Source organism: Sylvia atricapilla, chromosome 4, assembly GCF_009819655.1.
Source record: "Sylvia atricapilla isolate bSylAtr1 chromosome 4, bSylAtr1.pri, whole genome shotgun sequence".
In the NCBI taxonomy this organism is placed as follows: Eukaryota; Metazoa; Chordata; class Aves; order Passeriformes; family Sylviidae; genus Sylvia; species Sylvia atricapilla.
This window is the reverse complement of record NC_089143.1, coordinates 48,101,390-48,128,871: the sequence shown is the minus strand read 5'-3', so window position 1 is coordinate 48,128,871 and position 27,482 is coordinate 48,101,390. Positions and strand designations below refer to the sequence as shown.

Here is a 27,482-nt window from a genome sequence, read left to right as displayed (position 1 = left end):
TGCTCTGCTGGACAGCGTGACCAGCATTTGTCATCTTGCCGCCCCCGCCCGCCACATCATTCATGTGTCTATAATTGTCATCAAGATGTGGCATGTCAGCAGGACTCCTGCGTCCGCTGCTCCCCATCTCCACGCAGTCACTCAGGTAACAAACCCATAATCTCACCCTGTTTTCATGATGGTTGAATTACACATAATTGTTTCTGCACAGTGATTGATTTCTGCCTGAATAGAGACCTCTGCCTTTTTTCAATGCGAGCGAGTGGCAGCCAAGTCTCTCCATCTAGGAGGAGGCAGCAGCCTTTGAAGAGATCAAAGCCAAGGCCGCGAGCAGTTGTGCGCCCTGGGAATATGGAAAGCCTTTATGCTCTCAACCCCATTTCCAACATCATGTTGGATTGCAGCTGCATTACATTCTGCCAGCATTCTTAATGCTTTTAGTATTGACTCTGACATCACCGATAGCTGTTTTAAAGTAACAAAAGCTGAAGGATGACTTATTTTCACAACTCCATAATTGGAACATGCAAAGTTAGGGGAAGGGAGCATTTGTTTTTAATCTGAGATACAAAAGAAAGCACAGAAAATTATATAAGTTCCCCAAAATTAAAAACACGTTTTTCATATGGAAAGAACAGAGGGGGCATTTTTATAGCCTAGACCACACAAAATGAACTGATTATGCACATGCTTCTTCAAGCCTAAAGGCTGAAGTAAAAATACGATTGGGCAAGCGAGTCAAATTGGGAAAAAATATTGTGACTCACAGTACGTTTAGTGACTTTTAGCACCTGATGCAAGGGAAAATAATGCAGATGCCCAGGCTGTTGTCTCCCCTCTGCAGCTCCTTATAGCAAACTGACAGTAGTTCATTTACCTTAAACCAGTCACACAGTACATGGCAAACACTAAATCTCTCTTAATTATCTAAAAAGATTAAAAAAATTATCTAAAAGTACAAAATACTGCAAAGCTTTATTTAAGCCTTCCTCTCCTCCAGTTATACAGAAAATTCTTGGGCTGCCTTAAAACTACAATATTGTTTTCAGGGGCATCAAATGTTTTCAATTGCCACAATATTGTTTTCAGGGGCATCAAATGCTCCCATGCTCCTTCTCTTTGCTCATCTGGCTTGGCTGAGGAAAACGAAAGTAAACTTCTATCAAGAAAAGACTGTCCTGAATTTTAATGAAATGTACACCTACGTTACCCTGAAAAAATATTTCCAGGGAACTTTAAAAACCTATCAGCAGAAAAGAGTGAGGGTAAGGAGGATGTAGAAAGCAAGAGCCCAGGAGGGCACAGCAGCTGAACCACTCTGTGTGGGTGTGCTGCCCAGGCTGAGCACCAGGGCAACTTTGACAAATATTTTTTATTCATGCTAAAACCACTGAATAGGAGCCTTTAAGAGCAGTAATTTTGAAATATGGTCCTGCTGCTACAGTGTGTGGAGTGGTGAAGAAGGAAGAATGTGCAAATAAAGCATAAGCTGTAAAGAATTAAACATTACGAGCAACCATGTATTAGCAATAAAAATAATTTCCTCTTAGCTGTATCGTTTTTGTTCTGCTGTACTAACACTCCTTTCCTCCCTGTAGTCATTAAAACCCCGACTCAAAGACAACAGCAAAGGGATCTGGCCTCCCTCCCAATGGACACAGAGCTTATGTCCCTGTCATTTCAAGGCTGGGAAAATGTCTCATTTTCACTTTGACTGTTCCATAACACACTAACCATAGTGAGGCTGAAATTAGAGTCAAACGTAGAAAGCTCTTTTCCAAGATGTAAAAGCTTATAGTTTTTTTACTATCAAGACAGAAGTATTTTCTGCTATAATCCAAGGTTTTGGAGTTTTTCCTCCCTCTACTCTCCTGCCATCCCCAAAAATTTACTGCTTCCTCTGCACAGCCTGCTTTTTAAAATCAGGACTAATTCTTTGTGTCTCTGGTGTTCACTTTGATAACCAGAGGGATGCTCGTAAAGCAACGAGAGGGAAGAGTGGCAAGATACGGGGAGCTGAAGCCATCACTGTAAACAGAGGGATCTGCTGCCATTATCTGCAGGACAGCTAATTCAACTTCTGCCTATCCCACAAGGAGTCTCAAGTATCTGGGAACAAATGCCAGCCTCCAAAAACTGAGCAAGTAACATGCACAGCATTGCAAAGGTCTCCAGAACACTCACCACTATGAAGACACAGCAGAAAAATAACTTTTACATGATGCTGCAACCCCACCTTTCAACATCAAGCTATTACTATGATGAAAAAGTATGTTTTACTGTAATTACTGCTAATTTTTCCCTTCCGGGGACTTTTGTGTTCATTTACAGAGGATTCATTTGCTACTTGATACTTTTTCTCGAAAGCTTGCTCCTGTTTTGCAGCTATTCAGTGAAATTCAAGAGACACTATTTAGCCCAAAAGGCTGTCTGCAAGGTTTTGTACCCCACGCAGCCCACTCCATCACCTGCACAGGCAGCATTCCGTGCCCAAGCAGAGGCACAGCTTCTGCTCATGCAGGATTCTTTGGTCAGCGACCCTGACAACCAATCTCACCAGCTCCTGAAATCGGGAACTGAAATGCCTTCAAAGTGACTACCTGCAGGACCACAACAAACCGAGTTTTGAGTTTGGCTGTGGTGCTGGGGACCTTGCAGCAAGCAGCTGTGGCCACAGTGTATCAGCTGTAGCTACAGAGGTGTGGAGAAACAAAAGAAAGTGCCACAGATTACCCGAGTAACCATGGCAGGGCAGTGGAACTGAGGCACACCCTTAAGAAACAGAGATAGGAAGCTGAGAGCTGTGCTCCAGTGAACACAGCCTGGCTGCACTGTAGTGTATTAAAACAGAAGATATTGCAGGATGGCCAGGAAAAAGTTTAAAGCTTCCAGCTGCAAATGAGCCGGCACCTCCTTGCAAACCATTCTTCCCAGCAGAGGCTACTGAGGCACAGGGCACAGACATCACTGAGGCCTTGGCAGGTGCCCACCACGGCTGGAAGAGGAATACAGATGCCACTGCTGCTGAGATGCTATCCCAAAAAGCTGCTCTGAGGTCTTTCCATCCCCACAGCAAACAACAAAAGTCCCAGCGGGCCGGTGCCAGGGCGGCTGACAGAGAAACAAACCCTGGCTGGTCATTCCCAGCACATTGTGTGCGAGAGCTGTGAATCAATGGCAGGTTCCCAGGAGAGGGAGCGCACCGTGCTCGTTATCTAATTGTGTTTGCACTGAACTTCTGAGAGGGAGGGAGACAAAAGTGGGGGATAAAAATAATGATGCTGAGGGCAAACAGCCTGCTCCCCTGCAGGGGAGAGAGCAAACAGAAAACCAAGTGGGAAGATATGAGTGCTGTTGTGCGGCAGGGAGGGAAAAATGAGAAAACACAAAGTCTGTTTTTTGACAAAACCTTTTTGGGGCTAGTTTTCTTAGGCCCCTTCTTGTTTTTATTTAGAAACTCCAGTAGATTGTTTGCTCCTTCATTCAAAGGCTAGATATGAAACACAGCCACAGCCAGCATTGACACAAACTTTCTTCCTATCCGCATTGGCTTTAATCCTCTTATTTTCCCTCCCTCCACCATACACATCTTGGTTTTTACTTTCTCAGACTTCTCGTTTGCTTTCACAAAAAAACCCTAAAACCAAAACCAACCTAAGAAACATATGTTTAGAAGTGAGCTGTCTTTCAGGTGAATTCTGAAGTGAACTCAGGAAATACGGATTTTGTTCCCACCTCTGCCATCACCTTCCTCTTAGACTCCGAACAAATGTTGGTTTTTTTTGCAGAAGTCTCCTCCCAGACTGTGCATTTGCTTCTGGAAGTGGAATGGGGGGAGGAAGCAGAACACATCCACACACACAAACACACACATAACCCCAGTGCCAGCGCGGGCACCAGGGATACTTCCCAGGAATCTGCCGGCAGTAACTGACACACCACAATTTCCACGGGTCACATCCTCATGCTACACTCTAGGTTGGGCAATTATACACAGAATTTACCTATTTCATGCTTAATTGCACAGGCACAAACTTTTGCTCCAGCCCCGAACAGCTATAACTTACCAGCGGCACTTATGTTACCACAGACACCTCTGCAGGGCCTGGCTTAACCTCATAGGATCAAATCTCAGCCACTGGCTTAACCAGCCATCCCCTCCTGAGAGAACCCAGCACAAGAGAGAGAGGAAGCACAGGCAGCACAAGAAAGGCCAACATCAGCCCACAGCTGACTTCTGAGCCATGGGCTCCTGGGCTGTGACACGCCACCTCCAGAAGAAAAATGTAACACTCACCTGTAGGCTCTCCTGCTGACTGAACCTGAAAAAATAATTTGTCCACTAGATGTTGGCCAGAGAGATTCATTTAATGGAGGAGGGCATTTTTTTTGCAGTAAGCAGTACTGTGTAACTATCTGACTGTATTTACTTGGGAGTCCTGGAAGACAAGCTTCACCAACTCACTGCTGAGATTTCCTTCTCCTAGGAAGTCTCCCTGTGCCCCAGACACAGGGGTTTCTGAATAGGCTTTGATTCAACCACATTTTCTGACTGAATATTTATTGTTCTGCCCCATTAGCCTGCATTATTCTCACTTACACACTTATATCCTTGGAAAGAAAAAGCAGTAAAAGGAAGGATTTAAAGTGTCAAAGAAAGAGGGAAAGTTCCCTACACAAGTTGTTTTGGAAGCACCCTTGAACTAAAACCTGTTTCAAGACAGCATTTAGACCAGCTCTCCTACAGTCTCTTAATATTTCCTTATTACAAAGTATGAAGTCATCCTCTTACAGGTCACTCTGATAAGAAGATTATATTTGCCAGTTATATAAAAAAAATGTTTGCAATATCGCTGTCGAACTGTCTGGGGAGTCACCTAATAAATCAGCATTTTCTTGTGGTTCTCCTATTCCAATTCTTCCTTCGGAAGATTTACATCTAAAACAGGATCGCTGCACTATTATCTTAGAAATATCCTCAAAATAACTGAGGAAAAAAAAGTCTCAACAAAAGCTGAAAAATCCACACACTTAAGAGCTAAGCTTTTTAAAGTTTTATTTCTTTTTTTCTCCTTTAAATCCAGCATAGCTTCCTTTTCTTCCTATAGCAAGAGTATTTAAATGAAACAAAATAAAGTTCGAGAGAGGTTTTGAGTAACAGCTTTTTCAAATCCAACATGTTCATTTCAAACTTATTTTTTCGAGTTGAATTTCAGCAGTGTGCAGGAGGCAATGGAGCAGTAAAACCCAGACCAAAATACAGCCCAGCATGCTACTGTCAGAGGGCAGCCAAACAAGAGGCATTCTAAGGGGGCAAACTATTTTAATCGCTTGAGTTTTCAAAAATGTATTCCAGTATGTTTGATGTATGGCTTATTTCCTCAATATCCTCACCAGCTTCCCAGTGCCAGAGGGTGAGCTCACTGCCCTTCTCCTGTTGATCTCCAGCAGGCTGGAGGGGACCTGCCCCTGCCTGTCCCACCACCCTGGGCTCCTACACCTGACCCTCACTCACCTGTGAGCTCCCCGAGAGGCTGAACCTGCACATACATTTGTATTTTAAAAAGGAGGACGACCTGGGTGTGAACACAAGGACAGCTTTTACACTTGGCAGGGCTTAATTCACATGCAGAGGTTTGGGGCAGAAATCGGCCTCCCCTAGTTCGGAGAAGTCCCTGCACTGGGTCAAGCCCAGCTATTCTCCTGCTTCACCTCAACTTTTCTGTACACAAGTGTTTCTTCAGTTTAAGATATAGAAGCGCTACTGACCAGACTACAAAGATGGAACAAGCTGCCACAAAGCCTAAATTGAGGAGAGGGCACAGATGTGAGAATGAAGCCACTCTGTAAAAACTAATTGAAGAAGATGTACAGTGGAATTTTGCAGCATGGGACAGAACATGGGCTGGTGGCAAAGACCTTGCTCACTGTGAGTGCAAAAGGGAATGATACAAAACTGCAATGAAGGAAATACGGGACTGGCAGGGAGCAAAATAAAGAGCGAAGAACAACACAATTACCACTTGTAACTGCGGCATCCTGAATACAGCACCACTCAAACTTCAGAAAGGAGAGACCCTCAAAAAATCACCGGATTGTGGCATTTAAACAAAATTAACATATTTGTGTTGCTGGACAGAATTTATCTGTGTTTTAGCACATCGGCGGGCAAAAGACCTTCTCCCAGACCGTGGTCTGTGTTTGACAGGTGCTGACACCTTTAATCGTCACCTCCACATTGTACTTTTTTCATGCTAGACAAAGCTTGCCAATGCAAGACTTGATAGGGATGAAGAAAGATCAAGGCAAAAAGATATGCCAGAATTGTGGAAAGACAACAGACAGTCACAAAGATAAGCCTCTGAGGCAAGTTTTGAAACACTGAAAAAAAATGGAAGAAATAGAGCCTCATAGCATAGCTAAGTGACTAGTTACAGAGAGAGCTCTGGGCAGCCAGTGTCTCTAGGATGCCTACTCAGAAATATAGAGCCTACAGGGATAGCATTTTAGAGATCATTGCTCTCGACCTCTGAGCCAACAAAACTGAACAACAAAAGTTCCATGATCCCTTTCCCTGTTTTTTGTACATAATGAATCAAACAATTTCCAGACTGCTTTCCTTTGGATAATGACTGCAACGCCATCCACACCTCTGTTCAAGTCAGCTAAGGTGAGGCTGAGCTGTCAACAGTATCCACAGGATTTCAGCATCATGCCTTCCAATTCTGTGCAATCTCACTCCTTGTGCTGACACTGTGAGGGTCATTGCAGCTCCCACAAGTTCCAGGTTTCTGAGAGCAGGGCTGCTTCATATGTGCAGTGCCTGGCACTCTGCTGGTCATGCAGCACCTGCCCGTTTCAAACTATTTTAAAGCAAGGAGGGGAAAGGTTAAAAAAAAAAAAAAAAAAAAAGGCAGCTTTCTGCTGCTCTTTCCCGAAGCAGCATTACCAGGGCTCCCTCAGACCACCAGCACATGCCCATGTACCCTGCCACTTAGAAGCAGCAGGATTGTCACAAGGTACCTCATGGCAAACACTTGCATGAAGTCCTGTGCTCCCAAGGGACTCCTTCCCCTGCCCTGGTCTGGGGGAAGCAGACCTGCCCGCTGACTCCTGTGGCACTGTTTGAAGTACGGGCTGGAGTACCAAAAGTGCTTGGATAGAGTTTTGGGAATTAACTGCTCTCTGGCTGGCTTAATAACTCCTAGCCAAAGCAATTCTCTGGTTTATGTGTTACAGCTGGTGACAACACTACACTTACTTTTTAAGTTAAGCTGCCCATTTTATAAATATTCAATCAAAGCCCTGTAACTTTACACTTTAATTTTTGCTGCCTAAGCCCATCCCACTGATTTTCATGCCAACCTTACCTATATCCACAGCCATCTAAAGAAAATAAACAATCATTGAGATGACATTTCAGCTCCATAAAAATGCTCTTCTACACAAGGGATTTGGTAACTTTGAAGATCACAGATGAAGATATTCTAAATCCTTCATCTCATCGTGAAGCCCCAGCAACAACACCACCACCAGAAGTCATGGAAGGCCAGCCACTTTTCCTCACGCAGTTCAGACCCCTTTTCTTCCCCTTTAGGAGAGCAGGCAATCTCTGGCTGATTAGCACAGTTGGTGCACATGTTAACTCCCTACTACACTTTTAGCTCAATCCCAAAGATTCAATGAATACATTTTTATTTAAGTGCTCAATCACTTTCTTGCTGAGAGGACAGGTTCCTTTGAAGTGGGAATCCCAAACTAAATAAACATATCCACAAGATCCAAGTCTCAAATAGAAGCCACTGGGTTGCTAGATTAAGTTATTCTGAATGCAATTTTCTTAAGTGAATCTAATACTTACGAAGGGCCAGAGCAACAGAGACACTAATCCCAAAGTGCCCAGGCAGGAGCAGCACACTAGGCAGCTGCACCTCCTGCCATCATTGTCCTGCAGAAAGGGACCAAACCCAGCAGCCAGATGAGAACTCTCCTCATGCCAAACATGTCTTGAAACCAAAACCAGCTTGGAGAGAAATGCCAGGTGGGGCAGTCTGGGGTAAATGGGAGCCATACATACACAGTTGGAGCATCACACCACACAGTTTCCCTGCAGCAGCGGGGAGGACACGAACTGAGGACAAACTGACTTGACCAGGTCAAGGACCAACTGCCTGGCTCCCAGCACAGTTTCCCTTGAACCAGACAGACGCTGGATCACTGTCCATCCACGTGAAAGCAGCACAGGAGTGCACAGCAGAACACACACACAGACCTCATGCTGCAAAATTCTCAATGTCCATCTTAAAACAGATGCTTGCACGTTTATCTCTTTGTCTTCTTGAGAGAGATGGTGTTTTACTACAAGCAAAAAAAAAAAAAAAAAAAAAGAAAAAGAAAAAAAAAGGCACATACCTCTGATAGGACTTCAGAAATATTAAGCAGCAGTAAGATGCTTTTGTGTGGTTATTTCCTTCCCATATCAGGAGGCATTTTTGCTAACTATAAACAGAAGTTAAGCACTCAAGAGAAGCTAGGCCTGCAGTACCCAGGTTTTTCAATGCCTGCAGGCATGCAGTGCTGCAACTATCTGGAAAAAGCCTTTTCCTCTTTTGATGCCTGAACCTGTGGAGCTTCAGGCTTTCTTCTTGAGCCATATCCTCCTTGGCACTTGCAGCCCATAACAAGCTATTCTTATTAACATTTTTTCTGGCCTGGGATTAAGTTGGAAAAGAGACAGGAATGACTTTTTGCTTGAACCACTTTAAAAAGTAAGCTACAGCTCTACCATTTAAAGTTTATATTGAATGAGCTCCTAGATACATAGAAGAAAGGGATATTTAGGACATAAACACACACAGGTATTGCTATACAAAAGCTCCAACTTTGATGATTTGCAGTGGGTGGGGTTTTTGATAATGCCTCTGCTCAAGCCACACACACAGTTGCTGCCTCTGCACTGAGACACCAGGAGAACATTATGTTTTCCCCTTGGCCATTCACAATTACATAGATTTGCCAATTGCATCAATGTGACAAGGAAGAGGCAGCAAATGCTGAAAATGTTTTCTCTTCACCAGTATGTGCCAAAGATTACAGTAACAATGAACTATATACCTAAGACTCTGTCAGGAGTAACCAGATCAAGCTTCAGACAAGGACAACCTAGAGCCACTGTGGTAACTTCTTCTGCCCAAATGGAGGATTCATCTTACTAAGTGGGAGAAAGAAAACAAAACAGCACCAAAACTTATCCCATAACCATTCATTCACATCTTGGCCGTGAATGCCACATCATCTAGACTGATGAGCCGTGATTGCTTGAGTCAGAGCAGCTAAAAGACACGTTTGAAGGAATGAGGTGCCACAATTCGGGCTGAGCAGACTCCTGTTCTTTCCCAGTGCTGCCATTTGGCACAACTCACTGAGCACCTCAGAAAACAGTGCTGAAATTCCTCCCTGGGCAAATGCTAATACACTTCATCAAGTTCTGCTTCCATACAGCCAGGAAGCTTTGTGCTCCTCTGCGCTTGATTTCCAAGTTATTTAAGGAGCTAACCGGCATCATTCGACTGCACTGCAAAGCCGCGCGGGGTGAAGCTGTGGAGCTTCTGTGTTGGACAAGCAGCTCTGGCCTGTGGAGCCCCTCAGCTGCCCGTCCCCTCAGGCACGGGGCTGGGGTTGTGCAGGGAAGAGAGACATCTGCAACAGGACCACAGCTGCCTAAGGCCCCCAGAACATCCTGCTTCCATGCCAACTTGGGAATCTGAGCAAAGCTTTCTGGTGGGTGATACGGGAGCAGGAGCCCAGCCACAACTCCTGCGCTGTGAAAGCCTGTTTCGTATTGGGCCAGGGAGGTTTCCGCTGACCACAGCTCCCAGCAATACCCTACACCTGCATAGTGAGAATAAGCAAATTCTCAGGAAAAGACAATACAATGAAAAATCAGGTTTGTGTCCTGCTGCAGCTCCCATATCTCCCCCTTTTGGGGCTCCAAAATTTCCCCACAAGCAAGCGAATCAGCACACTTTCAGAGGAACCGATGATGTAGTTAGGGAAACAAAACCCTCTCACTGAGGCTCCGTAGCTGCTCTTTTTTTGCTATTTCTATCCTCATCCTTCCTTCTGCCCATATTATCCTCTGAATCTCCTGGGACATTTGCTCTTGAAGCTGGGAACTGACTCCATACCGTCTGCTGTGCAGAAACGCACAAAGAATATCCAAAATTTGGGCTAGTCCTGCTTTGTTCCTAGCAATCCAACTCTCTTAGAAGAATTCCTCCTCATTTTCAGATACGCTGCATTGTGCAAGTTGCCATAAAATGTTTATACATTGTATCCTCTGACCTATTTAACACATCCAGCTGCTACAGAGAGGCAGTTGAACCACAAAGAAAGAAACCCAGACCCCAAGAACACATAAGAACAGACAAAAGTCAGGTTGCCGAAATCCCCTATCTTTCCATAGGAAGTTTAATTTATGGGGAATGAGAAAAAAAAACCCCAAAATTATCTTCTGGATGAATTTACAACATGGAGAAATGATCTTTCTTCAGTCACCTCCTCTGTTCCCACGTTCCCGCCAAACAGTCAAGAAAGCTTTGCCACCCCAAAACTAGTCTTGTTAAATAAAGAAGAAAACCCACATGTTAGAAAACAAACAGCTGCCTCTATCTCCCATCTTCAGTGCCCCCTCGATGCTCAGAAACCACCAAGAGATATCTTATGCACACAGGACGCACATTCACCAGGTGCTGCTGTGGTCTGGTACCATCACACGCCACTTCTCCTGCAGCCACCCAAGGTGACTGCTGCGCTTCTCCACTTATGCACCTATCTGATAAGAGCACATACTGCGGCACCAGGCTCCTACCTGAACTCCCAATTAACACTCTCCTGCTCCTACTAATACAACTTGGAAATAGCAAATCAGTTGCCAGTAAAACAAGAAAATTAAAAAAAAATTAGTGGGGAGGAGACGGGAAGACAAGACCTCTCTAACAAGAGCAGATTTTGGGAGATTCTAAATCCTTCTCAAACACCCTCTTCCCTTCCAAAAGCTGCACTGAAATTAGACTTCCATTTTTTTATTATGGTTTACTAGGCAAGTTGTGTCTGACTATAGATTTGTACTTTTACTTTTACAAAGCAAGCTTCTAAAGCATTCACCTTTTTTTAAAAAAGGCTTTTTTATTGGTTTTTTCCCTCTACATATGGTGATGAAAGTAACTTTTTTGCCTTTCCCGGAAAGCTTTGCTCTCCCTTCTCATAGATGGTCCTTGCTCTGTGTCTGGACGCCATTCCCCAGGGGTGCAGCCCCGGGGCAGTTTGCAGTCAGCAGGTCCTTCCAAGGTGGAAAAGAAGATTCAGCGCCCCAGGGCGCCTTTTTAATCCTGGCTAACACCTCCAGGCAACAGATGCATCAACAAGAAGCGTCTTTGTCATGCAAATAGCAGGGCACAGGTACACACCAGGCACAAATGGCTGGGGACTACTGACACCCCTGGGGAGACCTTTGCCTCCAGTGCTTGCTGCTCTCAGCTGCTCCTTGCCCCCAGCCCCGGCACGCTGCCCTGCAAAGGGGAGGCAGAGCAATCCTGGAGGGCAGCGGCCGGGACCCCACGGAGGCCAGGGCGGCGTGGCGGAGCCGTGGAAAGCCACGGAGAGAGCGAGCATGTCACCTCCGGGATGCCGCGTTTTGATCTCGCGCGCATTAAAACCCAGCTGTCAGCTACGAGCGCAGCAAAGATTACAGTTCAATTAAACAAAAAAATTATTTAGTAACTCAAGCGTGTAGCCTTGTGGTTAAACTGAAAGAACTCGGGGCTTATGTCAACATTGCAGCCATGCAACAGCACTGTTTTATTGAAATAGTGGTGCTGCTGTAACATGCAAGAGCAGCACCGAACTAAATTAGCCCCTCAGATGTTCAGCAGGCAGCTTTACAATTGAAAACAAGATGCGTTTCTCCCCCTTCCTCCCCTCCACCACACCCACAAAGGACAGTTCCTCAAGCACCTCAGACAAGAGCCTCTGCAAGATGATATTCTGGGGGCACTGACGCCAGATCTGTAAAGAGTGGCAGCCCTCCAGCATGCATATATGGAAAAAATCCTCAGTGAATAATTAAATTGGATTTTGTTGTTTCAAGCCATGCACCAGCACTCAGGACTTTCTTAGGAAGGTAGCATGGCAAAGAGGGGGTAAAAAAAAAGTCTGAAGTTTCCTAGTCCTCCAAATATCAGGTTTGAGTCTCGATGCCCTCTTGAAAAGCTGCATGCTTTTCCTTGTGATACATCCAAAAGGAAGTTTTCTGTACAAAAACGTTTACAACAACAAACATCGACAGACTGTGATCATCATGCTTCACCCTAAATGGCTGTAGGCCTCTGAACTGGAATTTATACACAAAAAACCCCCACAGCTATAGAAAGCAATATACTGCATAAGTTTTTGCATCTTTCAAATGCAGATCCCTGTTTTCCAGTGCCAAAGTACCCTGCCATTCCAACTCCAAATATACACTAATTTAACACGTTTTGCTGCTGTCAAATTACCAATACAGATCAGGGCCCCTTTCTTTCTGTTTTTGAAGTCAAATGCCACAGTCTTGAATATAAATCGAGAATGTCAGAGAGCAAAACAATGCCATGACAGAGACATCCAAGTGAAAAATCTAAGAGCCAGTAAGAGGGAAAACTGCTTTATCACAGGGAAGTAACAGCATCCAACTTCTCCTATCACAGCACGCACAACAGCGGCGGCATTTTTCCAGCAGGATGCCTACAAGCAAATTGTTTCCCGCTCCACTCCGGTTCTACTAATATAATTTCCACAGCTCGTTTTAACACTGCCTCTCCATTGCTCTGTATGTATACCAAGAGGCTTACAAAAATAAATGGGAATTGACTATCCAGAATTAAAAGTACATTAAAATCCATTAAACATGCATCTTCACCAATGGAAACAGAGGGACCAACCTGGAAGAATGAGTGCTCACCACAATGTAAGGGAAAGCTGTAACTACTGCATCACGGTTGATATTAATTCCTAAACGACCATTTCACGATTTCTGGCTGAAGATACAGAGTATGTTTCAAAACAGTGCTGCCAGATAGATAAAACCTTCATGCAAACCAACTGATGGTGGAAATAAATATCAATCAACAAAGAGCAATGCCACATCTGAAGGCAAAAAAAAAAAAAAAATTCCAATCTTCTCATCTTACTGTCAATGCAACTTTAGCAGTTCTGCTTCCAGCCCTTGATTTTCCTCAACAAATGAAGAGTTAAAGCCAGAAAATTCACATCTGTCCCAGTCACTACAAAGAGAGCATTTACCTCATTCTGCCATAGATTATGCTACAGTCGTAAACCAGGGCTCCCCCCACAGAGCCCCCAGCCCTATTCACAGACATTAATCTCAGCTTTTCCACTGTGATCACGACCAACACCTCTCAGAGCTCTCAAACTCCACTGGACGGAGCCTCTGAACAGCAGAAGCTCAACCTTCATCATCACTGAAGCTCCCCAAAAGACCCCGTTGTAAGCAGACTCTGCAGCCCAAACAGGAGGAAACCCCGCTTGCCAAAACCAGCCTTTGGAAGAGATAACTCACTGTTCTGGGGATGGGTGGCGACAGAGATCCATTAGGCATGTATGGGTCGTTATTCATATTTGGCATCATGATATACCCAGAATAACCAGAGTATGATGGTCCCTTGCTGTATAAGCCACTGTCTGGATGTTTTCCTATGGAAGACGAAACAATGATTACATTATTCCCCACATATGCATTTCTCATGAGTTAGAGCACTGAAACAGGTACTGTGCATATATAAAAACGTTCTGCATGCAAATGTTTCCTTACTCATGGAAATCACTGCTGACAGTAAATGATATGAAACAATTTGTAATAACTTTTTTTTTTAGGAAGAGTTAATTCTTAAAGGAGCGAATACTCTCAGTGAGGAGATTATGTTTAAAATACAGAATAGCCTAAAAATAAATTATTTCGCTAGTACTCATTCAAATCAAAGCAGACACATCAGCAATGACATCACATTTCACAAGTAGCAGTCTTCCCCAATTTTATATGCGCCTCTAGGATTTGTCAATTCAGAATTATTGCCAGTATGGGTTTCCAACATCATTGTTAGGAAAGGGAGGACAAGGCTGTGATAACTAGACATAATAATTTCCTTCTCTTGCTGAGCCAGTGTGTGCAGCGAACAATTCATTCTGGCTATGCTCATTGGGAACAATTAAAGGGCCGGGGGTGGCTTGGAAGGAGATCCTAACAATTTCGGAGGGGGGCTGTTGAGCACATATGGTACTACAATTAAGAGGGAAGCCAAGTGAGGGAGGCTATCTGGTAGGAAAACAAAGTGTTTGGGTCTAGGTCCTGCAAAAAGGGTGAACAGGTCTCCCACCTACATGCCCATTGACAAGGATACTACTTGAAAGTGAGGTTTGAAGAAGATGCAGAGCTGAAAACTATCCAGAGCTGAACACCTTCCCCTCACTGCCCAAATGAGTGACCATGGACATCATTGCTTTGAGGCTGTTTAGTTAAAAATTCGGAGGAAGATGGCCATAGAATCCTGGAAAGCACCAGGACTGAACTGTGTCTGTCTTTATATGGAATTTATAATCCGGTTTAGCTTGTGATGATAAGCATTTGATTTTAAACATAATCTCCCATCCTTCACAGCACACATTCTTCGCACGTGTGTCCAGCTTCCTAAATGATATTCAATGAACTCTGCTATTCCCTCTGTCTTTCTCCATCACAATTAACCAGTTGGTACACTAAAAAATGCAGGAGGCCTGTTCATACTTAGGTTTGAAAGAGGAGATTTAAGTGACAGACTTTGGCTATGGAGAAAAGCAGAGGGTTTCTAAACACAGCTGTACACTGTGTGAATGAAAAGGTAGATGTATTTAAGCTGATATCCTAAAAATAGTTATTTCTTCAGTGAAGATCCATTTGGCCTACTTATCAGTTCCTAAACAACTGGAATACCATTTGGTCACTCAAGATAAACGCTGCACATTCATCTCCTTTTAAAATGTGTTTTCAAAGCGCTCTGGCACCCCATCCCCCCCTCCAAAGATAGTAAATTTATGTTTTCCGAAAGAAACCAAGTTCCAGTTTGAGGACTGTGTGGAGGGTCACAGAGGGACAACACTGCAAGACAGGACTGTGGGTGTCTCACCTTCCTCAGGGTGTTCTCTGCCTTTATCATGGTAGGAATCCTGTGCTTGAGTCTGCCTGGAAACCTGACCGCAGGGAATCCACCATCAGAAAAGAAGAAGAAAAAGAAGAAAAGTCATTGTATGGATTGCTCGTTTATCAATCACACTGCTACAGTTTCTTGAAGGAAGAGAGGAGTTAAGAGCACAAGATAAATATCTTTCTTTTTCCTCTTAATTCTCTTGGAAGGCAACTGTACCAGAAACGTTTGTGTAAACTATTGTTTTATGACAACGTGAATAACTAAAGGTGTTTGCAAAGCACTTCGAGCAGAAGCACCCTGCATTTAATGAAAGTGGATCATTTCTAGAAAATATTTGGCGCTCTGGCGGCCAAAACGCTCTTGGTAAAAAGATACCAAAAATAATTTTGAAAATCAGGTTGCCCTCCTTAGCAGATCTTTAGGAAAAAAAAAATAAAAAGGGAAAATGGAAATTTAAAAAGAAAGAAAAAATTAAACAAAAAATTTTAAAAAGGCAGGTTCCCCGCTCGCGCTGAAGTTATTTTAGAGTCGGGAATTTCTTCCCAAACAGTTTTATGCAAATCCCTTAAAGAGTTTACAGCTAATACTCCGACCCCGCTGATTTTACTGAGGAAATTTCATGGCTGCTTGAGGTCTAATACCACCGCACCGTCGGGGAACTCGCGGCAACTTTCTCGTCCCGGGACGAAGCGCGGAAGGGGCTCTGCCCGGCGCACCTCTGGAGACAGGATTTGGGGCGGAACGATTTCTTTTCCTACTGGAAATTTTTCCCCGCTGCCCCGCCGAAGCTCCCTCCCCGCGGCGGCGGCCGGAGCCCGCCGGCATCCCGCGCCCCCTCGGTCCGCGCCGCCCCGCGGAGCCCCCGCGGCCGCGCACCTCGTGCCCGTTGGCGCCGGGGGCGATCTCGGACTCGTTGACGAGAGAGGACTTGATGTCGGCCAGGTCGCCCTCCTCCTCGGGGTGGCTGATCTCGGCGAAGATCTTCTCTTTCTGGGGGTCCCCCTCGTCCTTGAAGGGGATCATCTCGTCGGTGGCGCAGAGCTCCGGGTCCCCCCCACCTCCCCCGGCCCCCGGCAGCTGCGGCATCCTCACGGCAGCGCGGCGTCTGCTGCGGCCGCCGGCCCGCCGCGGGAAGGGGAGCGGGAGGAGCAGCGGGGGGAGGAGGAGGAGGAGGAGGGCGGAGGAGGAGGAGAGAGGAGGAGAAGGAGGAGAGAAGAAGGAAAAATCCCGTGAACTCCTCGGGGTTGCTCTCGGAGGCCGGAGACCCCCGTCTGTCCGCCCGCCCCCTCGGGGCCGAGGTACCCCGTCTTCCGCACGACTCCGACGTCCCGGGGACCCTGGCCCCGACGCGCCGCACGGCCGGAATAGGTCGAAATACGCCCGCCCGTGTCCCGACCGCGCCAGGGACCGCCCCCTAGGAGACCCGACCCCCCTCCATCCCCCCCGGGACCCGGGCTCACCCCGGGGGCGAGGAGACGCGGAGGGGAGCGGAGCCCGCCCGCGTTTCGCCTCCGAGTGAAGTTGCCACCACCGCGGCGGGACCGAATTACAATGGCTGGGGGGACGCGGGCAGGGGGAGGGGGCGTCCCGGGAGAAGGGGCCGGCGCTGCTCGTGCCGCGCACCCACCGGGTCTTTGTCCGCCGCTTCGTCCGCAGCTCCGGGCACGGCTGGGCTCGGCTCGGCGGCACCGCGAGGGGCGGGGGGCCGAGGAAGAAACAGCCCCGGGAGGGAGGGAGGGCAGGAGGGGAGGGATGGAGCGGGCGGGGATGTGACCCCCCCCTCCCCGCTTCCCTCCGCGCCCGCGGGCAGGGGAAAAAGTTGCCGGCACGGCGCCCCCGGCCGCCTCCGCGCTCAGCGCCCGGCGCGGGGCCTCCTGCCGCAGCCGGCGGGCGCGGCGCCCCACGGGGGGCGGCGGTGGGGCGCGGGGCGGCGGCGGCAGCGCAACTTCAGCATCGCTCCCTCCCTCCGCCGTCGGGGCGGGGAGGGGCGGGGGCGGCGGAGATGAAAGGAACCGCCGCCGTGACTGACACCGTGTCCGGGCCGGGAGGGCCGAGCGGCGGGGGCGGGGGGAGGAGGAGGAGGAGGAGGAGGAGGAGGTGGTGGTGGTGGTGGTGGAGGGGGCCGGGGCCAGCGCCAGCGGGGAGGGAGGAGTGGGCGGGGGGGAGCGGGTGCGGGGCTGCCCCCGGGCAAACTTTGTTCTGGCTGCGCGGAGTAGCCTCTCCGTGTGTCCGTGCGTGTATCTACGCGCACACGTGTACGTTTGTGTGTGCGTGTCCGCGTCGCGGGGGGTGCGCCGGGGCGCTGCTGCTCCTCTCCCTCCCCAGCCAAGAGCCCGCCGAGGAGGGCACAGGCACTAGCTGCATGCCCGGGAAGGACGGACAGATCTGATTTTTTAGGGCTGCTTTGTTGAGCTTTCCCCATCGCCACATGGCGCTGCCGCGGTGTGGGAAGCGTGCGAGGGATTGCCTAGGGTCTGCCCGCGCCCGCTTCGGACGAAGGGCAGCGCTAAGACATCCCCATTGAATCCAGCAAGTGCCCGGCAGAAACGCGTAGTAGCCCCCGACAGACGGGGAGAAACCCGCCAGGGTCAGCTCTTCCCGGTCTCGGACCGGTAAATGGAGCCAGAGCGGTAACGGAGATTCACCGCTCCGCCCTGTCCCGTTCCTCCTGCACCGCGCTGCCCCGTTAGCTCCCGGCTGATCCGGCATCGCCCTGCAACAGGGCACGAGTACAGTAAAAAAAAAAAAAAAAATCATCCAGACAAAAGCAGGCGATGCGCTTGGGAAACGTCAGGATGCGCAACTTTTATTTTGCGAACACGATGGGCGCACATTTTGCAGGAAACAACTTCCCAGTATTTTGGCATCGGAAAAGTGTGCTTGGTGCTTTGCACATGCCCCGTCAGGTTGCTAAACCTTCAAGCGCCGGGAGCCAGAGGAACGGGAACATGTGGATGCTCAATCCGTTTTCGGCAGATGCTGGGTTCGGCACGGCGGCTCTGCCGGCCGGGACACGGGCGGGCTGAGCCCGACTGCCCACGCCGCCGCCCGCGGCTCTGCGTCATCGTCCTCGAACGGGTAATTAAAATCCAGCTGAGAAACTAGACCCTCCAAACCCCCGAGAAAGGGAGCAAGGTAGCGGGAAACGGGAGATGGACTTGCCAAGTCGCACAAGTGCGTGAAATAAATGATGGAGAAAGAAAGAAATTAGAAATGTAACTCCTGGGAAGGGGCTTAATTGTGCAATGCTCCCCAGATGCAGGGAGACCCCCTCTCTCCCGGAGACGGCTGTAGAGAGGCGATGGGGAAGCGGTTGTTTGGAAAACGACAGACAGCTCGGGGATGGTTCCTGAGCGGAGATGCACATCTCCGCATCCCTCCCGCCCCTCTTTCCTTTCCTGGCGCTCGGCGGGCACCGGACACCCGGGCCGGGCAAAGCTGCCCCGGGACGGTCCCGTTCTGAAAAAAAGACCTTCGGCGAGAGGCTGAGCGTTGCAACCCGCTCCCCCGACGGGACGTGGCGGCTCGGCCCGGGAGCAGGCAGGGACCCCGCCGGAGGAGCCGGCAGCGCGGCCACTCCTCTGTTTCATTACCGGGTCCCTCTGGAAAAGCAGCCTCCCCCCGCCCCTCCGCCGTCCCTTCACGTGGGCTGGAGTCTTTCCCGGATCGGTTTTTGGTGGAAGGGTCTTGAAGGCAAAAAAAGGGCCGAGGGCCGGGGTGGGGGCGGTGAGACCGGGGCGGGGGAATGTGTGTGTGTAGAAACCGTAATGATTTACGACGAAAAGATAAAACTCAGGAAACGTCAACTCCAACGTCAGATTTGACTGGAGACAACACAAAGCTGTCGCTTTACTCGCAGTCCTTGGGGCACGGCCGGAGGCGGGGGGCAAGGCCCGGGCCGTGGGGACGCCCCACGGTGGCCCCGCTCTCGCCCCCGGTGGGACCCGCCGCCCTCCCCGGGCCACCGGGAGCGCGCCCGCCGCCCTGCCCCGCACCCGGTCCGCAGCGGCTGCCGCGCCGCTTGGTGCCTTCGTAGGGGTGATTTTTGCTCTTTAGGTGTTTCTTCCTTTTTTTCTCTTTGCTTTTAGCGTGAGTTTGTATTTTCCCGTGGTTTTGTTTTTTTGTTTTTGTTTTGTTTGCTTGCTTTGTTGTTTAATTTTGGCCAGGTTTTGCTGGGGTATTTTTGGTCGTTTGAGCGGGTTTTTAGCGTTTCAGAAGGAGCTGAGGAGTTTTTGTTGCTCGGGGATTTTTGGCGTTTTCAGCGTTGAAGGGACCCGCACCTCGAGCACTCCCCGACGTCCAGCCCGGCTCGCCCGCACCCGGAGCGGGGCCGGGGGGCGAACGGGGAGGGCAAAGCGGCCCCGGGGCGGGCTGAGCATCAGCGCTCGGGGCAGCGGCACGACCCCGCTAGAGCTTCAGGGGGCCTGAGCGGGGAGAGGGGGGAAGCGGGGTGCCAGTGACGACCCCTCGGGGCGCAGTAAGCGGGGCGGGGGGACACGGGACCCTCTCGCGTGCGAAGCGGCGCCCGCCGGCGGCGGCCCCTATATAGGGAAGGGCGGGAGTGGGGCGGGGCGGCGGCGCCTTTGATGTCCCGCCGGCGGCCCCTTTCATCCCCCCTGGTTCCCCCCCCCGAGCTCTTTGTGTGACTAAATTTGGCAGGAGCATGGAGGCGCGCCAGGGCGCCCACGTGTGCGCCGAGCTCCCAGCTGAGAGAGCCGGGGTTTTCTTCCGGGTAAGGAGACAGCGGGGGAGATCAAAGAGTTTGGGGAGCTGGAGCGAAATGTGCAGTGGAAAGAAAGTAAAATAAAATAAATAAATAAATAATAGAAAAGGAGAGGAAAAAAAAATTCCTCCGTTCTGGACGCGTGCCAGTCAGAGGCAGGGGGGAGCAGAGGGAGCACATAGTGGTCGGGGGGACCGACGGGAGGGAGGGGGAAAAAATTATCGCAAGAGGCGGTTGCAGTTGTTTCTGAAAAGAAAAAAAAAAAAAAAAAAAAAGAATAAAAACCAACCAAGGAACCAACAGACTAACCCTTTTGTTTAAAGCCGCCGGGCTGTGGGGCCAAGCGGGCTCCGCCGGGAAGAGCCGCCCGACAGCGCGTCCAGGAGCGCGGCCGGGCCAAGGCTGCGCGGCCGCGGGGCAGAGCGCCTTCATCCTGCCTGACAAGCGGGCAAACAGCGGCAAAAATCCCCTTCTCCCGCCCGAGAGGCCGGTTCGGAGGGAGTCTTTCTAGGCAAACCCCCCGCAGTTTTTTCAAGCCGTGCGGAGGGTGGTCCCCCGAGGGGTGGGTGCGCTGGGGGCCAGGCGCCTTTTGCGGCAGCCCACACTGCTGTGTCCCGCGGCTCCCGGCGGGCCCGGGCGCACCGCGCTGCTGGGGGACAGCGGGACTCCTTCCCGAGCTGTTCGGGCACGGCTGGCTCAGCTGGGCTACGCCACGGGAATCCGCGGGCTCCCGCTGCACCCTGCCCGCCCCCGGCCTGCGGGCATGCTCACCCGGCTCTGCGGCTCCCCCAGGACTGCAAAGCACAACAAAGAATGTTAGGTTTTAAAATTTCTCAAATCGAGCCTTTTCAAGGCAATGTGACTGAATTATGCGTGTTCCCCGCGTCTGTGTTTGCCACCCCATTTAGATAACATTCCGTGATTTATGTGCAAGTTGAATATATAGGCTGAATTCCCAAATTCCTTCTGAAGCAAATAAATCCTCCTCCTTCAGGACGTGAGATGAGCAGGGCCAGAGCAGGGATGTGATGATTAGCCCCGGCTCTCCAGAGTTACTGCTGTGGTGTCCTGCACAAGCTGCTGCTGCACAGCGCCACTGGGGAGCCAGCCCCGGGCTGCCCCAGGTTGTATGGAGGTGTTTGGAAATATGGACCTGTTCTGTGCCTCTAAAATGACAATGATGCTTCTATGGCTCTTTTTTACTCTGTTAGAATAAATGCACTCTCGTGTTTAAAGACTCTTCTCTTCTGATGAATGCCGTAGGGAAAGCTGTAAATAACAGATCTGGATTTTTTGGGGGGAAAACCCAGTGTTCTCCCTCAGTCTTGTGGCGCAGTCCCTTTCCAGTGTTTTTACAAGCACGTCCAGATATCTGGGATAGCTTTAGATTTGGCTCCAGGTTTGGATTGCAGACACTGTGGCTCACACTCCATGGCCTGTGTCCAGCTGCTTATCAGTGTGGGTCACCTGCTGTGGCCTCCAGATGAGGCTGATGCCAGTTCCTGGTAGCCTTGAAGGAACTTAGGTGTGGTGTGGAGGGGATTTCTCATTGCACGTATGATCATTTCTGTCATGGTGGCTGAGAGGGATTCTTTACTACAAGAGGATTCTGCCGAGTGAACCATTCTGTATTTGGTGCAGATTTATGTTTTAAATGAGAAAAAAACTAAAAAGGGAATAATATATTCTGGTTTTGAAGATTCATTTATTATGAGCCTTTATGAAATACGGACTCATTTTTTAAATTTATAACAAAGGGCATCCTGGCTATGTTTCTAGCAGCTATATCAAAGAGTAACTGTACTTCTCATTTAAAGCTACTTTGAAAGAGATCACATGTAATAGGTATTAGGATATTAAGAGTGTATATGTGCTTTTTGCTTTTTAATTTACACATCCAGCTTTCCAGTTCTGGGATGCCATTAATGTTCTTAGTCCAGAATTACTCTGTTTAAAGAGCTAGGTTTTCTTAGCTCTTGCAACAGCATGGGCTTTATGAGATTTGAGTGGGCAAATCTTCCCAGTGCATTTTCACTGTAAGAGCTTTTGTTTAGAGGAAGGCATTGGTGGCTCAGATCTCATGAATGTGTTATCTTTTTTTGAGATTGAAATAGTAGTTAGTGGCTGCTTTTTTTTTTTTTTTTTTTTCCTTTTTTTTTTTTTTTTTTAAGATAAAATACAGGACAAGTGACATAGTTTATTCAAATAAATGATGACACAAAGTAGCTTGCAAACTAACCCTTACATCGAGCAGAGCCATTGCAGGATTATTTCTGATGACTCATCAGATCAGATAATCCACAGCATGTGGATAAAAGGGGGACACAGGACTCAGAACTAAACCCAGAAAGCCACGCTTGGAAAAATGCAAAATGTGAGGTTAATGTTGTATTAAAGGTAAGACCTGAAAAGAGCATGGCAACATGCTGCCCCCCAGCAGGGATTTTTAGCCTGGCATTTTTGAAAGACCAAAAAGATGTTCAAAGAGAGTGCAGCAAAATATCCCCGAAGGGGCCTTTGAAAGTCCAAACTTTAGTAGTTTTGTGGGACGCCACATTAATGTGAGATTCTGGCTGAAGAAACGTGTTTTAATTTCAGAGTAGCAGTTTTGCCCATTTATGTCAATATTTCCTACTTTCTTGGAGGGGGAAGTTCTGCTCCTGAATAAATAAATGTTATACGTGCCCCAGACCGGATGAGCTTTTCTCCATCCCCGAAAGCCAGGATGCCACACCCAGGGGCAGTGTCTGTGGGCAGGCTTTCAAAGGCCCCTCCAACAGAGTCCTGCTTCTGCACCTCTAGCTTGGACTCAGAAGTGCTGGGGAGTGTCTCGGGATGCAACTTCTTGGATGCATCAGGGAAAGCCCCTGGGGGCATTTTGCCGGGGTTTTGTCCACGTGTAGTTGGGAGCGCTGTGCTGAAAATGTTTATTTCTATTTGTACTTGACTGTACAGTGCACAGTTAGTATCTGGAACCCCATAAATATATGAGGTGCTTTGTAAAGCAATCACCCTTTTACAAAAGCCCTTGGCACGGCTCTAACTAGATCTGTTTTGGAATTCAGCATACACCAATTGATATATTCTGCCAAATACATAATGAACACGCAGAGCTGACTGCGCACCAGTGTTTCCTCCTAGCTTTTGAAATGGCGATCGTTCCCTTTCTGTGCTCCCAACGAAATCAAAGCATCTTGTAATCCTTTGCTTGTTTTTAAGTGACAGTAGTCCTCTGTTCCCTGACAAATATTGCCAGCAGAAGCCTGGTAGCTCCAGACAAGGTCCTTTGAAAGAGGTGGGAGGGGAGAGGGGCTCTGCAGGCAGCTTTCCAGCAGCAGCTGTGCACTAACGGCATGGGAGTGTGGGAGGCTACTCCCGGGTTAGTAAGACAGTTCAGCAATGCAGTGAATGTGTGCTTGCAGTACATGACTCCTATTTACTTTTTTTTAATTCCCTGACCTTTGTCTGACCAAGTCCATCGCCAAAACGCAGCTGGATGGGGAGGGGGAACAGCAGCCAGGCGGTACCAAGGATCTTGCTGCTCTCGGTGAAACATGTGGCACTCCCCCAGGGAAAGTGTTTAAGGCAAGTAACGAGGTGGCGAATTTTCTTTCTCGCTGAGAAAGTTATTTGGACTTGGGTCTTACTTTACTGTACTTTCTCTCACTTCCCATGGAAGTAAGTGCCATTAATTTACCCGACAGAGGTATTAAACTGTAACAGCTGAATACCAGTCAAAGGCAGCAGTGTTTGATAGGCAAGTGCCAGAGAAAGAGTTTGCAGGAGTCTGGGGTATTGTTCAGAGCCGTGTGATCTCAGCATCACAGCTTCACAGTTTCAGGTCTGGTAATGATCTGAAAATACAAGTCTTCATGGTGACTGGGAGGTGGAGAGGCACAACCTCTAGGGACAGCAGTTGGGGCTCTTTTGATGAAGAGCATGATCAGTTTGAGTTGCAGCTGGCCATTTCACCTTTAGCTCCATTATCCTTTGAGTGGGTCTCATGGACTACTTGTGTCCAGGTCCAGGGGAAACAGGCCGTTTTGGCTTGCAGTTTAGAGTTTCAGAAAGACTCACTAAGGCTGAGGGTAATAAAGAGCAAAAGTCCTGCAGGTGTGTGGCTGAGTTGTCATAGGATGCAAGGGGGTTTCAGTCAAATTTTGCAGACCCTGACTCATAATTGAGCTGAAGCAGGGATCTACAGATGAGACCCCATGCTGAAAAAGAGCTGATGAGGGATGACACTAAGGGCACTATGGGGTAGAAGAGAAAACTGTAAGTGAATGGTTGCACTTAAAATTCAAAAATTCCCTGTATGGTGTTGTTCTGAGTTTTTTTAGACTGCTTGTGGCTCCTGCTGAGCCCAGCCAGAGCATGGGTGCTCAGGCTCTCTTCAGATAAGCCCTGCATAAGGAAGAGAATGGTTTCATGCCCTTCTGGAGAAGGGTAGTGAGAGAGGGGGATGCTTTAGGCTGCCTGGACTGTTGCAGAGGGTGGAAGCAAGGGTTCAGATTGTGGCCCTTGTTGCTCATCTGTCAGGTTACACCATGACTGATCAGTCAGCTCCTGGACTGTACATCTCCACAGATGTACATCTCCACTGTGTTTTCTCTCCCGTTTCCACCTTGCTTCCTTTGCTGCTTTGTGCTGGTCAGAAGGAAGGAGCAGCTGCAAAACTTGTGTGTCTGTGTGAGCCTCCAGTCAGCAGCTGAGCTGACAGTCCTTGCCCATGTAGCAAGGATTTTCAACAAAACGAGAGACTCCAGATAATAACACTCTTCCTGGCTAAAATACTTTAATAGCTTTTACCAACTTCAGCACCTTTTTAAACAATGTGTAATTAAATTATGAAGTTTCTTGCTGCAAGATGTTATGGAGGCTGACAGGATGAATGGATTCAGAAAAGGATTAAGCAAATTCATTTTGTCTATGAAACAACCAGTCAGATACAACCTCCAGCTTAAAAACTCCCTGAACCTCCAGTTGCAGGCAGTCATTTCGAGCACATGGAAGGTGATGCAGCAGAGGAGTGCAGGCTGGAAAACCGAAAACTGCAGAAAATTACTCAAATGCATGCTGTGATGGAGAAGTCAGAATCTGAATTTGCAGCATGCCGTCAGTCACTGGCCTCAAGCTATAACCAAGATTGATACCAGCTGATGTATGCATGCCGCTACTTAAGTTGATAATGAAATAAAACTTGCCCTGCTTTATTTGTCTGTCCCTTGAGGAATTCAGTTTTTCAGACCTCTCTCACAGCCAAGACTATTTTTTATTACATTTATTTATGTTTGCTGGCTGTGAAGCATCCAAATAGTGTTTCATTAAAAAAAATCTTTATATGAGAAAGATCAGAAGCGTTCTGTGGTATTTATTTTTCTTTAAAGAGGGTATCTTTGGCATGCAGACAGGCTGTGGCTCACCATTATAAGTTAGCAAAGGATCATCCATGGGATATTATTCATAATGAGGATAATATTAGATAACTAGAAAAATTAACTTTTAATGGGATTTCATTTCATGTGAGATATATTATTTTGAATTCCAGTAAAGTTTTCCATTTTTCCTTGAATGCAAACAAACACCTTGTTATTTTGAGGTCTTTTCCTCTTAAACACTGTGCATTTAAGCCTGATATGGGCATAGGATTCACCAGATTTTTCTGTATTAGAAGAGTGCTATCTTTAGTGAGAGCAATTAAGGCAAAGGGGCTGCAGGCCAAAGCACTGGAGCTGTATAAGGATAGCACAAGCTGTAGATTAAGCTGTATATTAATTACTTGGTTCCCTACTTGGAGCTATGAATAGTGAATTCTTTAATTTTATCTTGCATTTTTTAAGGTAGCTTGTGGTTGACTAAAACCCAAAGCATCAGGAGGTTTTGCAGGTAGATATTAAAATGGTGAAATTACTATGGCTGTTTTGAAAAAATGCAGCTGAAACAGATTCCAGAGGTGGATCCAGAGGGAGGGTGCAGAGCAGCACTTGGAGATGTCCAGGTACATTGCTTTATGCAAGCTCTTGCACAGGGCTGCTATAAGGATTTACTTCATCCATGCTCTGACCTGGGCTGTGGATTTGATGTGGTGTGAATGAATGTCTGATTTGGGCAGGAAGGTCTCCCCTCCTGCTCCACTCCATGGTTTATGGAGCTGCCCACACAGCCTCTGTTACACATGGTATGCTCTCCAAATTAGCAGGTTTCTGCCTCAGAGAAGCTTAAGCTCTGGAGGAAGTTCGTATCTTTGAACTTATGTGAATTATCCTCATCTGGGGAAATGAATTATCCTTCAGCTCATTCTCATCTCTCAGAAGCTCCTTGTCCCCTCACACACTTTTGTCTCCCTTGTTACTGCTGCACATCCTCCCTGTGGACTCTTCCCACAGCTGGGGAAGCCTGAAAGATCCCCTGGGGCTGCTCCTGATCTCCAGCCAGGCACCAGGGCAGCTGCTGCTTGCCCAGTGCTGAAGCAGGGGAGGGGGGCTCTATTAATGTTACTTTGTTCAGTTGATCTGGGTCTTGTCAAACATATGTGCCTTCAAAAGTCCTGGCTCTGACCTGAGAAACAGGTGGCACCTTGTTAGCCTTTTCAAAGGGAGTTCTCCTGATCTGCTGTGTAATTTAGGCTCCTGTGTTAAATATAACTCAGTGTGCAGCGATGCCTGTAACCATCGTGCTTGGGTCAGTGCCTGCATGTCACTTCAGTGGGGCTCTGCACAAATGCAAGAGCTCCCACTGGGCATCCTCCCACCAGGCTAAGGGTCTCTGCCTGTGGTGGCTGTCATCTGTCATTCAGGGAAAGGATCCTGTGTGCCTTACTCCCATCAAAAGCACAAATATCCATTTACTGCATGGTAGAGGAGGAAATGGCAGCAGCAGTAACACTCTTCAGGCTGATTCTGAGATCCATCCCTACCACAAAACCACAGAACCAATGAAGTTGGAAAAGACCTCTGAAATGATTGAGTCCAACCCATGACTGAACACCACCACGTCAACTAAAGCATGGCACCAAGTACCATGTCCCGTCTTTTCTTAAACATCTCCAGGGACAGTGACTCCACCACTTCCATGCGTAGTCTATTCCAGTATCCAATTTCCCTGATAATATACATCCGTGTAATATAGCTTAGTAAGTGTGTAATAATTAACATTTTACTTCTTTGCCCCTTCTCTTCTGTCAGGAGCCTAAATGCCAGCCATCACCCAGGTGATGTGGAAAATGCATGGCTTGAGATTGACAAAAGGGCTGAGCTTCCTGCAAAATTGCTGTGTGGCAGGAGGATCGCAGGGAGAGACGTGGGCTCCCATCAGACTGAGGAGGAAAGAGTCTATGTCCCGATAGGACTGTTGGAAGTGGTTTCAACAATCTCTACCTGGAAAGGCAAGAGGCTGCCAAACCAGGACATTTTATTTGTTATTGCCTGCTTGCCCTGACTGAGTTTAGATCACACAGCCGTGGGACAATGTGAGCACACCTGGCTGGGCTGGTGTGTTGGCTGTGCTTTCCCTCAGCAGTGAAA

At 48.1% G+C, this 27,482-nt stretch overlaps 1 protein-coding gene across 1 annotated transcript in view; it reads right to left on the bottom strand.

Annotated features, from left to right (window-relative positions):
- The window catches only part of LEF1 (lymphoid enhancer binding factor 1), a 71,327-nt gene extending 54,201 nt beyond the window's left edge, over positions 1-17,126 (bottom strand). The window contains 4 exon segments of the mRNA XM_066317826.1: positions 13,616-13,749; positions 15,216-15,279; positions 16,113-16,344; positions 16,864-17,126. Of these exon segments, the coding sequence (XP_066173923.1) occupies positions 13,616-13,749; positions 15,216-15,279; positions 16,113-16,322 (408 nt within the window). The 5' untranslated portion in view covers positions 16,323-16,344; positions 16,864-17,126.
- Between the last annotated feature and the right edge of the window lie 10,356 nt (positions 17,127-27,482).